Source organism: Oncorhynchus gorbuscha, linkage group LG10 (assembly GCF_021184085.1).
Source record: "Oncorhynchus gorbuscha isolate QuinsamMale2020 ecotype Even-year linkage group LG10, OgorEven_v1.0, whole genome shotgun sequence".
Taxonomy (NCBI): Eukaryota; Metazoa; Chordata; class Actinopteri; order Salmoniformes; family Salmonidae; genus Oncorhynchus; species Oncorhynchus gorbuscha.
This window is the reverse complement of record NC_060182.1, coordinates 49,166,529-49,183,190: the sequence shown is the minus strand read 5'-3', so window position 1 is coordinate 49,183,190 and position 16,662 is coordinate 49,166,529. Positions and strand designations below refer to the sequence as shown.

The window sequence follows — 16,662 nt, the reverse complement described above, 5'->3', positions numbered from 1 at the left end:
CCAATGCTCTAGCCACTAGCCACCCCATATATGGGCTGCATGATGCAACTATAAGCTATTGATGATTTGAGAAAGTCGCAAGAAAAGCTTCCCTCAGGCTGCACATGCTCTTTCATCAAGTGATCGTACTTTCACCCATCAGACTATTCTCAATTCAAATGTTGTCTTTACTAATATATAAAATGAGTTGCGATTTAGAATGCCCATTAGCAAAGGGTCAGGTGCAAAAAGACATGTCATCTGTATGCAGTCAAGAGCGAATGGAGGCCGCTTTCCTACCAATTCATTTTTCAATCATGTTGGATAGTCTACCTCAGCCTCTCGCTACGTGACAGGTGATATTCCGCCCAAACTCATGGTCGTGAGATATGATGTAGCTAAAAAGGTAAATGTGTGGGCCTATAAATAATGAAAATATAAAAAAAATCCTGTTTACTAGGTTTTTTAAAATCACATTCACTATAATGGTAGGCTAACTCTGTAAGCCATCCTGCACAATCAATGAACCAACAGCATTGCGTAGACCTCGACATTCTCTCCCAGACTCATGAATAGAAAGTTAGGAGCATAGCATAATGTAACCAGTCCATCCAGTATAGGACTATCTATACTAGGACCTGATGGAGGGACAGTAGATCCCTGAGTACCAGGCCATTAGGACCTGATGGAGAGACAGTAGGTCCCTGACTACCAGGCCATTAGGACCTGATTGAGGGACAGTAGATCCCTGACTACCAGGTCATTAGGACCTGATGGAGGGACCATAGATCCCTGAGTACCAGGCCATTAGGACCTGATGGAGGGACAATAGATCCCTGACTACCAGGCCATTAGGACCTGATGGAGGGACAATAGAGCCCTGAGTACCAGACCATTAGGACCTGATGGAGGGACAATAGAGCCCTGAGTACCAGGCCATTAGGACCTGATGGAGGGACAATAGAGCCCTGAGTACCAGGCCATTAGGACCTGATGGTATTTAGAAAGTTGGGTACGACCAAAACATGTCCAGAGTGCATAGGAGGAGATTATCATGACTCAACGGTCACGTGGATTTTGACTGCGGTCATGATTCATGACTGCCGTTGTGGCAGTAATACAGTCACTGCAACAGCCCTATGTACACCCACAGTGGAATTATGTAGTGCTTGTCTAGGACCCAAACACACAATACAATAGTACAACAAATACAGTAGAAGAAATGACAAAAGCAGACCGTATGAATCAGGACAATGACCTACCAGCCAGACAATGACAGTGTTATGGCCCATTTGGGCAGCAGCATGCAGAGGTGTCATCCCGTCATTGGCTCTGATGCTTGGCTCCGCCCCGCAGTCCTTCACCAGGTATTGGACGACCTCCAGGTGGCCCTCCTGGCAGGCCAGGTAGAGGGGTGTGGCACCATTCTTTGTTTGGGAATCGACAACGCTAAAAGAGGATTAACAGACCTGTATTCAACTTTATTGAATGAATTACCATGTAAAATTACATTGTGATTCTTGAACAACACCCAAAATAGTTGTAAGACAAGAAGAGTGTATAAACATGTATCCGGTTGCCAACACTTGGGCATTAATGCTATTCGTGGGGGGGGTTCTGAATACCCAAACTAATCTAATCACTGACAGGTCAACCATAACTTCATAACACCCTCAGATTGGGCTTGGTCAAAGTTGGAACCCTAAGTAGCCTTTCCATGAGGCTCCAGTCCAAGTCACCATAACTGGGGGAGTATTCTGATTAGCACATCGAGCCAACTCCACCCCCTGGAGCCAAACTACACCATCAATGTTCCCACAGTTCCCCAAAGGCCAACAGGATAGACCATCCAATGACAATTCCCACACTTGCCCCAGATCTCCTAGTCACAGCGGGAGGTCAAGCAGTGAACAAGTGCTTCCCCTCTAAATCCCATAAGGCCTTTCTTTATTTGGACACTGACTGACAAGCAGGCAATGAGCCCGTTAAGAGGCTTACCGCCCCACTGGTTCTGCTCCTCACTACCCCAGGGTTAACCAGGCAGCTGTGTGGTGACAGGCCAGAAATGGAGGGAGGGACGGGACAGGTGGAGTGGGTAAGAGGGGGGGGGGGGGTAAAGGAGGAGTGTCTCCCCTCAAACCAAACAACTCCACCCTGTTTCACCTCACCGGACAGAGACAACATAGAACCCAAGCCAACAACTAACTTGACTGAGTAAGCCTCCCCCTTTGTTTTGTGTCTCAAAAACATGACACAACTCCAAACAGTAGGTGTTACTGACAGGGCATCCTTAGGATTTGGGGTGATGCTCCAGGTCAAAACAATCACCCCTTAAATATTTCACCACAGGAAAGGGACCTGCAGTTCTGTCATCAGGAAGTGGGCAGACAACTGCATTATTCAGGAGTGTAACTAAAGTGTAACTAAAGAGCTCTCCTGCATCCCGGGGTCTGGAGAGGGAGAACAACATAGGTTTATGGAAAGGGGCTGGTGCTTATATACTAACATTCACACAACCCCCCTCAAATACTACTGGAGAGAAGATGCACCAAGATGTCCATGTGCTCTTATGAGATGCCTCATGACAAGGGGGACTTACTGAGTTCTACCCTAAACAGACTCAGGCACTCCTGTAAAGGAAGTGCTGTTGGAGTACAGGTGTAGATTTCAAAGGGCTAGTCCTTGTGAGAGGGCAGCAATACAAAGTGCAACAATAGATGACACCGTCGCACAAACGCACACACCCAATATATATCTATTTTTTTCAAGCTATCAATTAGTCAACTTGAAATTGCCTCCACTATTACTGGATGTACAGTGTACAAATACACACCCTTCAAGGCCAATCGTATCATTATTTCAAAGATTCTCACACACAGATCAACTTTTGTGTGAGAAAGATGGCTTTACATGGTCACACTAGTGCAAAAATCGCTTACATTTTTGACATTCTCAATTATTTAGGTGCTACTATTTCAGTTTTCTAGCTTGCTGTGGCCTGCACCCTTAGTCTCAACAGGTACAGTTGCGGCCAAATACACTGCTCAAAAAAATAAAGGGAACACTAAAATAACACATCCTAGATCTGAATGAATGAGTTGTAGGTGCTGACAACAAAATCACACAAAAATTATCAATGGAAATCAAATTTATCAACCCATGGATGTCTGGATTTGGAGTCACACTCAAAATTAAAGTGGAAAACCACACTACAGTCTGATCCAACTTTGATGTAATGTCCTTAAAACAAGTCAAAATGAGGCTCAGTAGTGTGTGTGGCCTCCACGTGCCTGTATGACCTCCCTACAACGCCTGGGCATGCTCCTGATGAGGTGGCGGATGGTCTCCTGAGGGATCTCCTCCCAGACCTGGAATAAAGCATCCGCCAACTCCTGGACAGTCTGTGGTGCAACGTGGCATTGGTGGATGGAGCGAAACCTGATGTCCCAGATGTGCTCAATTGGATTCAGGTCTGGGGAACGGGCGGGCCAATCCATAGCATCAATGCCTTCCTCTTGCAGGAACTGCTGACACACTCCAGCCACATGAGGTCTAGCATTGTCTTGCATTAGGAGGAACCCAGGGCCAACCGCACCAGCATATGGTCTCACAAGGGGTCTGAGGATCTCATCTCGGTACCTAATGGCAGTCAGGCTACCTCTGGCGAGCACATGGAGGGCTGTGCGGCCCCCCAAAGAAATGCCACCCCACACCATGACTGACCCACCGCCAAACCGGTCATGCTGGAGGATGTTGCAGGCAGCAGAACGTTCTCCACGGCATCTCCAGACTGTCACATGTGCTCAGTGTGAACCTGCTTTCATCTGTGAAGAGCACAGGGCGCCAGTGGCGAATTTGCCAATCTTGGTGTTCTCTGGCAAATGCCAAACGTCCTGCACAGTGTTGGGCTGTAATCACAACCCCCACCTGTGGATGTCGGGCCCTCATACCACCCTCATGGAGTCTGCACATTTGTGGCCTAATGGAGGTCATTTTGCAGGGCTCTGGCAGTGCTCCTCCTGCTCCTGCTTGCACAAAGGCGGAGGTAGCGGTCCTGCTGCTGGGTTGTTGCCCTCCTACGGCCTCCTCCACGTCTCCTGATGTACTGGCTTGTCTCCTGGTAGCGCCTTGCTGACAGACACAGCAAACCTTCTTGCCACAGCTCGCATTGATGTGCCATCCTGGATGAGCTGCACTATCTGAGCCACTTGTGTGGGTTGTAGACTTCGTCTCATGCTACCACTAGAGTGAAAGCACCGCCAGCATTCAAAAGTGACCAAAACATCAGCCAGGAAGCATAGGAACTGAGAAGTGGTCTGTGGTCACCACCTGCAGAACCACTCCTTTATTGGGGGTGTCTTGCTAATTGCCTATAATTTCCACCTATTGTCTATAACATTAGCACAACAGCATGTGAAATTTATTGTCAATCAGTGTTGCTTCCTAAGTGGACAGTTTGATTTCACAGAAGTGTGATCGACTTGGAATTACACTGTGTTGTTTAAGTGTTCCCTTTATTTTTTTGAGCAGTGTATATTGACACCTGTGTACGTTTTGTAAATAATTCCCTTTTTCATCTCATTTCAGATTTGATTTTCAACATATCAGAACCAATTTGATTTTTGTAAACTTAAGTTTCCAAAAACATTTTTAGAAATGAAAGACAAACGGAATTTACAAAATGATTGGCACCCCAGAGATAGGATTTGTATTTATTAAGGATTCCCCACTCTTCCTGGGGTCCAGCAACATTAAGGCAGTTCTATACAATTTATAATAATTATAATAATATAATAATAATTTCTCTCACGTCACCCCGCTCCTCCGCTCTCTCCACTGGCTTCCAGTTGAAGCTCGCATCCGCTACAAGACCATGGTGCTTGCCTACGGAGCTGTGAGGGGAACGGCACCTCAGTACCTCCAGGCTCTGATCAGGCCCTACACCCAAATAAGGGCACTGCGTTCATCCACCTCTGGCCTGCTCGCCTCCCTACCACTGAGGAAGTACAGTTCCCGCTCAGCTCAGTCAAAACTGTTCGCTGCTCTGGCTCCCCAATGGTGGAACAAACTCCCTCACGACGCCAGGACAGCGGAGTCAATCACCACCTTCCGGAGACACCTGAAACCCCACCTCTTTAAGGAATACCTAGGATAGGATAAAGTAATCCTTCTCACCCCCCCCCCCCTTAAAATATTTAGATGCACTATTGTAAAGTGGTTGTTCCACTGGATGTCATAAGGTGAATGCACCAATTTGTAAGTCGCTCTGGATAAGAGCGTCTGCTAAATGACTTAAATGTAAATGTAAATAATATTACATTTCTGTAACGAAGTTCGTCTGTTGTTTGAAGAGAGTCAGACCGAAATGCAGCGTGTAGGTTACTCATGACTTTTAATGAAGATAATGCGGTACATGAAATAACTGAAAATATGAAAACAACAAACGAGTGAAACTAATTACAGCCTATCTGGTGACTAACACAGAGACAGGTACAATCACCCACGAAATACAACGCACACTCAGGCTACCTAAATACGGTTCCCAATCCGAGACAACTAGAATCAGCTGACTCCAATTAGGAATCGCCTCAGGCAGCCAAACCTAACTAGACACACCCCTAATAATACACACTCCCAATTAATACAAACCCCAATACGAAATACAACATATAAACCCATGTCACACCCTGGCCTACCCAAACATATAACAAAAACACAAGATACAATGACCAAGGCGTGACAGAACCCCCCCCTAAGGTGCGGACTCCGGGACGCACCTCAAGAGCATAGGGAGGGTCCGGGTGGGGCGTCTGTCCATGGTGGCGGTTCTGGCTCGGGACGTGGACCCCACTCCATAAATGTCCTAGTTCCTCCCCTTCGCGTCCTAGGATAATCCACCTTCTCCGCCGACCATGGCCTAATAGTCCTCACCCTGATCCCCACATAAGGGCTGGGACAGAGGGGCAGCTCGGGACAGAGGGGCAGCTCGGGACAGAGGGGCAGCTCGGGACAGAGGGGCAGCTCGGGACAGAGGGGCAACTCAGGACAGAGGGGCAACTCAGGACAGAGGGGCAACTCAGGACAGAGGGGCATCTCAGGATAGAGGGGCATCTCAGGATAGAGGGGCATCTCAGGACAGCAGGGCAGCTCAGGACAGAGGAGCAGCCCGGGACCGAAGCAGCCCGGTACTGAGGGGAAGCCCGGTACTGAGAGGGAGCCCAGTACAGAGAGGAAGCCTAGTACTGAGAGGAAGCTCAGTACTGAGAGGGAGCCCAGTACAGAGAGGAAGCCTAGTACTGAAAGGAAGCTCAGTACTGAGAGGAAGCTCAGGCAGGTAGTAGGCTCCGGTAAATCCTGGCTGGCTGGTGGACCTGGATGATTCAGGTTGTCTGGCCGATCTAGAAGATCTTGGCAGACTGGCATTTCTGTCGGATCCTGGCAGACTGGCACTTCTGGTGGATCCTGGCAGACTGGTGACGCTGGGCCGACTGGCGGCGCTGGGCAGACAGGAGACTCCGTCAGCGCAGGAGAGGAGAAAGGCTCTGGCTGCGCTAAACAGGCGGGAGACTCCAACAGCGCAGGAGAGGAGAAAGGCTCTGGCTGCGCTGAACAGGCGAGGCGCACTGGACGCGCTGGGCCGATGGGTAGCACTGGTGGTGCTGGACAGACAGGTGACTCTGGCAGCACAGGAGAGGAGAAAGGCTCTGGCTGCGCTAAACAGGCTGGAGACTCCGATAGCACAGGAGGGGAGAAAAGCACTGGCTGTGCTGAACAGGCGAGGCGCACTGGAGGCCTGGTGCGTGGTGCTGGAACTGGTGGTACTGGCGCGAGGACACGCACAGGAAGCCTGGTGCGGGGAGCTGCTACCGGAGGACTGGTGTGTAGAGGTGGCTCTGGATAGACCGGACCGTGCAGGCGCACTGGAGCTCTTGAGCACCGAGCCTGCCCAAGCTTACCTGGCTCGATGCCCACTCTCGCCCAGCCAATAGGAAGGGCTGGTATGAGTCGCAGCTGGCTCTGCACCCGCACTGGAAACACCGTGCGCTCCATGGCATAACACGGTGCCTGCCCGGTCTCTCTAGCCCAACGGTGAGCACAGGGAGTATACGCAGGTTTCCTACCTGGCATAACTATTCTCCCTTTTAGCCCCCTCCAATAAATTTTTTGGGGTGACTTTCCGGTTTCCAACCGCGTCGCAGTGCTGCCTCCTCATACTCGCGCCTCTCCGCTTTAGCTACTTCTATTTCCTCCTTGGGACGGCGATATTCTCCCGGCTGCGCCCAGGGTCCTTTTCCGTCTAATATCATCTCCCAAGACCAGAAGTCCTCATATTGCTGCTCCTCACAATTAACAGGGAGAGTAGGCTCAGGTCTGACTCCTGACTCTGCCACTCTCTCTCTGCGCTTTCCCCGTTACCTACGGTTTTCGCTCTGTATAGCCGTGCTTTCCTTTTCGATTCCATCCGTGTATAGCCCTCTTCGCATTGCTGTAGGGAATCCCAGGCGGGCTCCTGCACTCGCTCTGGGTCGGCCGCCCACCTGTCGATTTCCTCCCACGTAGTATACTCCTTGCTTCTGTTGTCCATAACGTCCTCCTTCAGATCCTGCCAGTTCACATGCTGCTCGGTCTGTGAATGGTGGTGGGTGATTCTGTAACGAAGTTCGTCTGTTGTTTGAAGAGAGTCAGACCGAAATGCAGCGTGTAGGTTACTCATGACTTTTAATGAAGATAATGCGGTACATGAAATAACTGAAAATATGAAAACAACAAACGAGTGAAACTAATTACAGCCTATCTGGTGACTAACACAGAGACAGGTACAATCACCCACGAAATACAACGCGCACTCAGGCTACCTAAATACGGTTCCCAATCCGAGACAACTAGAATCAGCTGACTCCAATTAGGAATCGCCTCAGGCAGCCAAGCCTAACTAGACACACCCCTAATAATACACACTCCCAATTAATACAAACCCCAATACGAAATACAACATATAAACCCATGTCACACCCTGGCCTACCCAAACATATAACAAAAACACAAGATACAATGACCAAGGCGTGACAATTTCATAACACTTTTACAACACATTAAGTGGGTCCCCTTAGGCCACTACTCTAGTATCACATATCTACAATACAAAATCCCTGTGTACATGTTTGTAGAGTGGTGCAGCGTTCTAAGACACTGCATCTCAGTGTTAGAGGAGTAACTACTGACCCTGGTTCAGCGGTCTAAGGCACTGCATCTCAGTGCTAGAAGCGTCACTACAGACCGTGGTTCAGCAGTCTAAGACACTGCATCTCAGTGCTAGAGGGGTCACAACAGACCCTGGTTCAGCGGTCTAAGACACTGCATCTCAGTGCTAGAGGGGTCACTACAGACCCTGGTTCAGCGGTCTAAGACACTGCATCTCAGTGCTAGAGGGGTCACTACAGACCCTGGTTCAGCGGTCTAAGACACTGCATCTCATTGCTAGAGGGGTCACTACAGACCCTGGTTCAGCGGTCTAAGACACTGCATCTCAGTGCTAGAGGTGTCACTACAAACCCTGTTTCTATTCCAGGCTGTATCGCCACCAGCCGTGATTGGAGTCCCATAGGGCGGCGCACAAATGGCCCAGCGTCGTCCAGCGTCGCTGCTCTATTGGACTCCCAATCATGGCCGATTGTGATACAGCCTGGAATCAAACCAGTGTCCGCAGTGACCTCTCCAACACTGAGGTGCAGTTTCTTAGACCGCTGCGGAACTCTGGAGAACAAGATAGTGAGAAAAAATGTGTAAAGTAATTGGTAAAATTAGTAGTGACTGAGAAAAATAAAAAGGCATAGACAACTGCCCTGAGGAATTCCTGATTGTAACTGGATTCTTTTATTTTACCAGGTAAATTGACTGAGAACACATTCTCATTTACAGCAACGATCTGGGGAATAGTTACAGGGGAGAGGAGGGGGATGAATGAGCCAATTGTAAGCTGGGGATGATTAGGTGACCATGATGGTATGAGGAACAGCTTGGGAATTTAGCCAGGACACCAGGGTTAACACCCCTACTCTTACGATAAGTTCCATGGGATCTTTAATGACCTCAGAGAGTCAGTACACCTGTTTAACCTTCCATCCGAAAGACGACAGTGTCCCCAATCACTGCCCTGGGGCATTGGAAAATATAAAAAAATAAAGACAAATTCTGGAATGAGTAGGTGTGTCCAAACCTTTGACTGGTACTTGCTTAATTCATTTGATTAATATTATGGGGTTTCAATTCCATGATAATTGAAAAAACTTCTGGGTTTCCGTTAGGATGGAACAGAAAATATGAAGCTGCAGAACGTGACGCTCATAAATTCAGAGCATTGTCAGATTGTCAGTTTGTCAGTTTGTAAATTCAGACCATTTTGCTCTTGGAGCACACTGGACGTTTGGGCCGAGGAGTAGGGTTGATTTGAGCATTCTGGCAGTCTAGCACTCAAGCTAACGTTGGCTAGCTGGCAAGCTACTTCCAGACACAAATGAGACCACTGACCATGTCACTCACCCTAGCAGAGCTGGTAAGGCAGTTTCTCATGTTAACCAGAGCGTTGGAGACTAACTGTGCTGCTGGAAACAATTTAATTATGCTTTTTTGCCAACGTTTACTGACTCCAGCCATATTGAATGGGTGTTGAGCGCTCATAAATGAATTATTCTGTGCTCTGAAATTGGTGTAGATAGCCAGAGCGAATTTACGAAAGCACCCGAATGTCCATTGAGAACGCACGACTATACCATTTAGCTAAGCTAAGCTAAAAATGATGTGAATTATCAAGTCAATAAACGTTGGGTAGTTAGATAGCCTGTAGTTAATGACAAGATTGATGTATAACTACTAACGTTAGATAGCTAACATACCGGTACATACTGCTGTAATGATATGCTATGTGGTTCGTAAGGACAGCGTAGCTAACAAATTGTCTGCCAACATAACGTTTAAGGCAACTTATTTGAAAAGTCATTACTTTTTTACATCTGCTGCTTTAGATGGAACGGTCGTATCTCAGTTATTGTTTTCATATCTACAAAAAATAAGTTATTTTCTTTACTTTCAGAGAGCGAGCTTATCAAGGGGTCAAAAATGTAGATATTGCCAAATGTTCACTGTCCAAAGAACAGGCCGTGGAAGCTTTATTTGTGTCAAGTGTCCATAACCAGAGGTAATTCAACTGTTCTGTGTTCTTTTTCTCTTCCTCTCTGCCTGTCTTATTGTACATGGAACCTGTCTCACATGCATTAATTTAAAAAAAACTTAACATGTCAGCTGCTAATATTCAGATTTACACCACATAGTCCAGTGAAAATGGCTGTGTTTATCTGTTAATGCCAAGTCATGATTTCCCTGTGGGTTAGCCTTGCAATAACCAAGTGGTGAGACACATAGCCCTCTATATTTAAATGTTTCAGGTACACTTCGATAGGTGTCTGCGTCACATATATTATCTTCTATGGTTTTTCCTCATGTGTCTGTTTTTCAGCATACAGTACTCTGTAGCCACTTAGTGTGGACACCAGGTGAGACCACACACAATAACAGTCTCTTCTTCACTTCATCCCTCTCCCCTTCTCTCTAAATACTCAGGTTAAAAATCCTAGGTTATATCAGCTGTTTTGGTGAACCCCTCCCGCATCTGAACTGACTGACAGAGGGCACAGCATAATCCTAGGTGAGAGGTCACTTGGTCCGGTCAACAGGAAGTATTATTAAATAGATGCTTTACACTGAAATACAGATAGAGATGTAGTAATCCCAGAGTTAATGATCCAAGGTCAGTTTTGCATTTCACCTCCTGATGATTATGATGACTGACCGTGTTAGAATAAAAATACAAGGCTTAATCATGCTCTGTCTCTCGTCTGCAGGTATGTTTTGATTTGAGAGGAAGCCAGTCCCATAATCGCCACCTCACGCACTCTTAAGATAGCCTTGGGCCCCCAGTTGGCCCAAAGGTTGGTCTTCTACACCTCATCTTTCTTCCTCATTTTATAATGCACAACATATGTGTATTGACGTACAGATTGAACTGATTTATATTACAATTATCATAATGCATGTATTATATATCTATAACACCTGTATAATAAACTTTCAATAAAGCGTTTCACATTCTCCACTGGTGAAATTAAGTATCTCATTGAAATACTATCCTGTGTCCTCAGATTAATGCAGATGAAGGGAGTATGATATGCATAGGTGTCTTATTCTGTATATATGAATTACAAATCAGCCTTTACTAAAATAATGTTTCTAGTCTATTGCATAGTTACAATGTGTAATCATTGATGTCTCAGGAGCAGGAGTGGTAAACACTGTTGAAGTGTATAATTGTAATACATACATACAGACACAGCATCATTAAAAGTATGTATATAGGACATGGCACAATAAAGTTATTATATTGTACTCTATCAATAGGCTTCATTTATGCCATCCAGACTTGAAGTTGATACAACAACTATGATAGCTGAGGTTCATAGATTGGTATGAATATTAGTTCAGGACCTAACGTTTTCGGGTCCATACACAGATCGGCTACATACTGTAGCTAGCTACACATCCATAGGCGTACAGTTATTTTTATCCTCCACTACACAATAAGTAAATAGCTAGCTAGCTATGTTACATCAGCTGCATTGCAAGGCAAGCTTACACAACTGTACATTTCATTTGCAGTAAATGCTTTAGCAGGCTAGATTCTTTACATCCACTGTTTCACAGACGACAGCCTGGTTTACGGGTTCTCTCAGGAGTCCCTAAAACATTTAACACAAATTACAATTTCTTACTCGTGTCATAACACTCAGATAAATCGCTATTTAGCAAGTTGTCAATTAACTTTATGCCCCCAAAAATATATGTAGAAACATCTGTCTCTATATTAACTAACATATTCCTCTCAATTATAAATGTTTTGCCTGACTCGTTATGATGTTATAACTACTTACATTTGCTTCCACCGTAATACTTTGTCAGCCATCTTTGCTGAAGAAAGTCACCAGGGACAGAGGTCTCCCCCCCAACTTTTAAAGAAGGAGCCACTATTTTTTTTTACATCTTTACTTAACCAGGCAAGTCAGTTAAGAACAAATTCTTATTTTCAATGACTGCTTAGGGACAGTAGGTTAACTGCCTTGTTCAGGGGCAGAACCGATTTTTACCTGGTCGGCTCGGGATTCAATCTTGCAACCTTTCGGTTACTAGTCCAGATGCTCTAACCTGCTGGTGTGCTCTAGTAGGAAAACCACTGTGTGCAGCTCACCCTGCACTAACATAAATAACATCAGCATGTCTACTTCTGCATCTTTTACTAGCAAATTAGTGATTTCATAACCCTTGTTTCTTATGCTGCATATGTTAACGTGGGCTATTTTTAGCACTTTTCTGGGATGCTTGATTGTTTTCATTGCTTTACTGGGAAGCTTAGCAGAAGTAGACATGCTCATGTTATTTATGTTAGTGCAGGGTGAGCTGCACACAGTGCTCTTCCTACTAAGGCACACAGCCTCAATGCTCACAGTATAACTCTGGTTCATAGGCACAGAATAACTGCATACAATAGCTGTTGGATCAGCAGAGGCATTCCGAGCAGTTAGAGGGACATCAAATTAGGTTACTTTGTGTCTACCAACAGCTCTGGCATAATGTACATTTGCTGAAGCATTATGACAATTCAGCAACACAATGGTCGGGATTAACTGAGCTGGGCTTTGATAAGTCAGTGTCTCAATGCAGCCATATAATGCTGTGAAAGGATCCAGAAACCCAAAATGTTTGGGTGGATTCCATCCTCCTACTATTTGGTTGTATAGCCTTTTGCCAAGATACAGTTGAAGTTGGAAGTTTACATACACCTTAGCCAAATAAATTTAAAATCAGTTTTTCACAACTCCTTACAGGTCTTGGCTTGGCTGATGTCTTTTATAGGTCTTGGCTGATTTATTTTCATTTTCCCATGATGTCAAGCAAATTGCCACTGAGTTTGAAGGTGGGCCTTGAAATACACTCAAAGCTACACCTCAGACTTACTCAAATGATGTCAATTAGCCTAATCAGAAGCTTCTAAAGCCATGATGACATTTCTGGAATTTTCCAAGCGGTTTAAAGGCACAGTCAACTTAGTGTATGTAAACTTCTGACCCACTGGAATTGTGATACAGTGAATTATAAGTGAAATAATCTGTCTGTAAACAATTGTTGGAAAAATTACTTGTGTCACACACAAAGTAGATGTCCTAACCATCTTGCCAAAACTATAGTTTGTTAACAAGAAATTTGTGGAGTGGAAAATTAGTTTTAATGACTAACCTATGTGTATGTAAACTTTCGACTTCAACTGTAACTGCCAACAAATTCTTCTTGAAGCGATCAATGAGCTTACTGCAATGTTCTACTTGCAATTTGAACCACTCGTCAGCAGAAAACTGCTCTAATTCAATGTCGAGGTGTGCCCACCACAAACTGCTGTTTTCAGCTCGCAGCATAGGTTATGGATGTGACTCAAATCTGGACTCTTCACTGTTCACTCCAGAACAATCCAGCATTTTTACTTGCACCAATCCAGGGTGCTTTGTATGTGTGTTCGGGGTTGTTGTCCTATTGGAAGATCCAGAACCTTCAGAGACAGTTTTTGGACACTGGTTTGAAAATTGCATTCCAAAACACCTTGGTCTTGCACACATTTAAGGCCCCCAGTACCAGAGACAGCAACGCAACCCCACAGCATTATCGAACCTCCCCCATAGTTTAAATAATAATAATAATAATAATAATAATATATGCCATTTAGCAACCCCATGTGTGCATACATTCTATGTATGGGTGGTCATGAACCCACTACCCTGGCGTTACAAGCCCATCCCCAACTGAGCTAGTTGATTATAGGGAGGGAGTTCTTTTCTTTGAACACTTCATTTGGGCATTGGTAAACATAGGAAGATCCCACTGCTGAGGGAGACACTCAAAATCCCACCAACAGTAAACAAGCCTACATTTTGCGGGGGAAATGTTCGGTGGATCATTGAAAACATTTGAGCTCTTTGGCAGTACAGATCAGCGGTGTGTTTACTGACAACCAAATTAAGCATTCCATAAAAAGACCCTACAATCAAAGATGGGGAGGCTTGATAAAGTTGTGTTGGTTTGCTGCCTCTGGTACTGGGGGCCTTGAACATGCGCAGGGCATGAAATCGGCACATTATCAGGTGTTTTGTAGTTCTATGTTCAACCCAGTGTTTAAAAATGGGGCTCCATTGAAGGTTGTGGGTCTTCCAGCAGGACAACGACACCAAACACACATAAAAAAGCACCCAGGAAGGGTTAAAAAAGATGCTGTACTGTTCTGGAGTGGTCAGCAAAGAGTTGAGATCTGAATCACATCCAAAACCTATGTCGAGATCTGAAAACAGCAGTTGGTGGAGGGCACCCCTCAAATGTTGAAGAATTAGAGCAGTTTGCTGCTGAAAAGTGGGACAAATTGTCAGTAGAAAGGTGCTACAAGATGCATTTTGTCTGTAGTCATCTTGGCCAAAGGATGTGCAACCAGGCACTAGCTCCAGAATGACAATAATTCTGTCTTAATGTTTTTATTAAAATGGTAAACTTATGTTTACAAAATAAAATCTGTGCTACAATGTAGAAAATCCAATAAGGTGTGGTGACCAAAAGTTTTCAATTTCACATTGTAGATGAACTAGGTAATTATTTGGCCCAAACGGTATATTACATTTCAGTCATTTAGCAGACAATCTTATCCAGAGCGATTGAAAAGGTATTGATAAACATCAAGTGGTTAACAGACTTGGATAAACCCAGACAACAATACACCTTGTTAGTAAATTGAAGTTGTAACAAAAAGCAATACAGAAAAGTGGGAGTGCATTAGGCTAATCTGTAATGAATTTCCTCCTCTTCTTCCGAAGAGGAGAGGCGAAACGGATCAGAGGACCAATACGCGGCATGGTAAGTGTCCATGGTTCTTTTTAATACGTTAAGGTACACATGAACAACTGACTACAAAAAACAATAAATGTGAAAACTCAAAACAGTCCTATCTGGTGCAATCACAGAGACAGAAACAATCACCCACAAACACACAGTGAAACCCAGGCTACCTAAGTATGATTCTCAATCAGAGACAACTAATGACACCTGCCTCTGATTGAGAACCATACTAGGCTGAAACATAGAAATACCCAAAACATAGAAAAACAAACATAGACTGCCCACCCAACTCACGCCCTGACCATACTAACTAAATACAAAACACAGGAAATAAAGGTCAGAACGTGACATAATCCAAATCCTACACTTTAGACCCAGAGAGAGTGAGAGACACAGTTGAAAGTTCACCCACTGTCACATAGTCTAAAAGGTTTATTTTATGGCCCTGTCGCTGTGCCTCCCTTGACCACATTCTGCAATTAAGCTCTGGCAAAGCTCTTCATCTGCTCTTATTGATTGTGAAACATGTTCACTCTGTGTGTGACCATCTCGCAGAGGTTTTCCTTGTCTTTTGTGTTCCAGTAGCACTATCAGCAGAGACTCATCCTGTTGGCTTTGTTGAGAGACAGGATGACAGTGGAGGACAAATTCACCGATTCAGCCCTATGAGCCCAGGCCCATAAAAAGTAAATAAACATTTTTAAAAGATAATGTTATTTTTGTATTTTCTCAAGGTCCCTCTCGTCTCTCTCTGCAGCAGACCAACTGTATAGTGAGAAATAAGTTTGGAACATCAAATCGCAATATCCAGTCATAATACATATTGTATCGGCATCCAACATGCTGACTAGCATTGTATGCAAGAGCATTGAAGAATAAATGTACACGTTATTCAACCATTTCATCCAAACTGCTCATGTGCGTCAAGCGACATCTGTGTAGCCAAGAACTATAATAGAACGTGGTTTCATTTCAGACGCTTGACGTGCTCCCTTCAACACATTGGTTTATACAAGCATATAACCACGTGGGTGATTGAAAGATGAATGCACCTTTAAGTTGGTTGCCAACCACCATATATACAGTCGGGAGAACAAGTATTTGATACACTGCCGATTTTGCAGGTTTTCCTACTTACAAAGCATGTAGAGGTCTGTAATTTTTATCATAGGTACACTTCAACTGTGAGAGACGGAATCTAAAACAAAAATCCAGAAAATCACATTTGTATGATTTTTAAGTAATTAATTTGCATTTTATAGCATGACATAAGTATTTGATCACCTACCAACCAGTAAGAATTCCAGCTCTCACAGACCTGTTAGTTTTTCTTTAAGAAGCCCTCCTGTTCTCCACTCCTTACCTGTATTAACTGCACCTGTTTGAACTCGTTACCTGTATAAAAGACACCTGTCCACACTCTCAAACAGACTCCAACTTCTCCACAATGGCCAAGACCAGAGAGCTGTGTAAGGACATCAGGGTAAAATTGTAGGCCTGTAAGTAGGAAAACCTGCAAAATCGGCAGTGTATCAAATACTTGTTCTCCCCACTGTATATATATATATATATATATATATATATATATATATATATATATATATATATATATATATATATATATATATCATTCTATAGTCTATACAACCTTCCCAGCTCTGCAGATTTTGCTGCGAGGAGGCAGAGTCATTAGATCATTTATTTTGG

The 16,662-nt window shown here is 44.6% G+C and overlaps 1 protein-coding gene across 2 annotated transcripts in view; it reads right to left on the bottom strand.

Annotated features, from left to right (window-relative positions):
• The window catches only part of LOC124046202 (espin-like), a 129,451-nt gene that overhangs the window by 100,422 nt on the left and 12,367 nt on the right, over positions 1 to 16,662 (bottom strand). For both annotated transcript variants that reach the window (XM_046366317.1, XM_046366318.1), the window contains exon 3: positions 1,242 to 1,428. In XM_046366317.1, the coding sequence (XP_046222273.1) occupies positions 1,242 to 1,428 (187 nt within the window). The remainder of the gene's footprint in view (positions 1 to 1,241; positions 1,429 to 16,662) is intronic.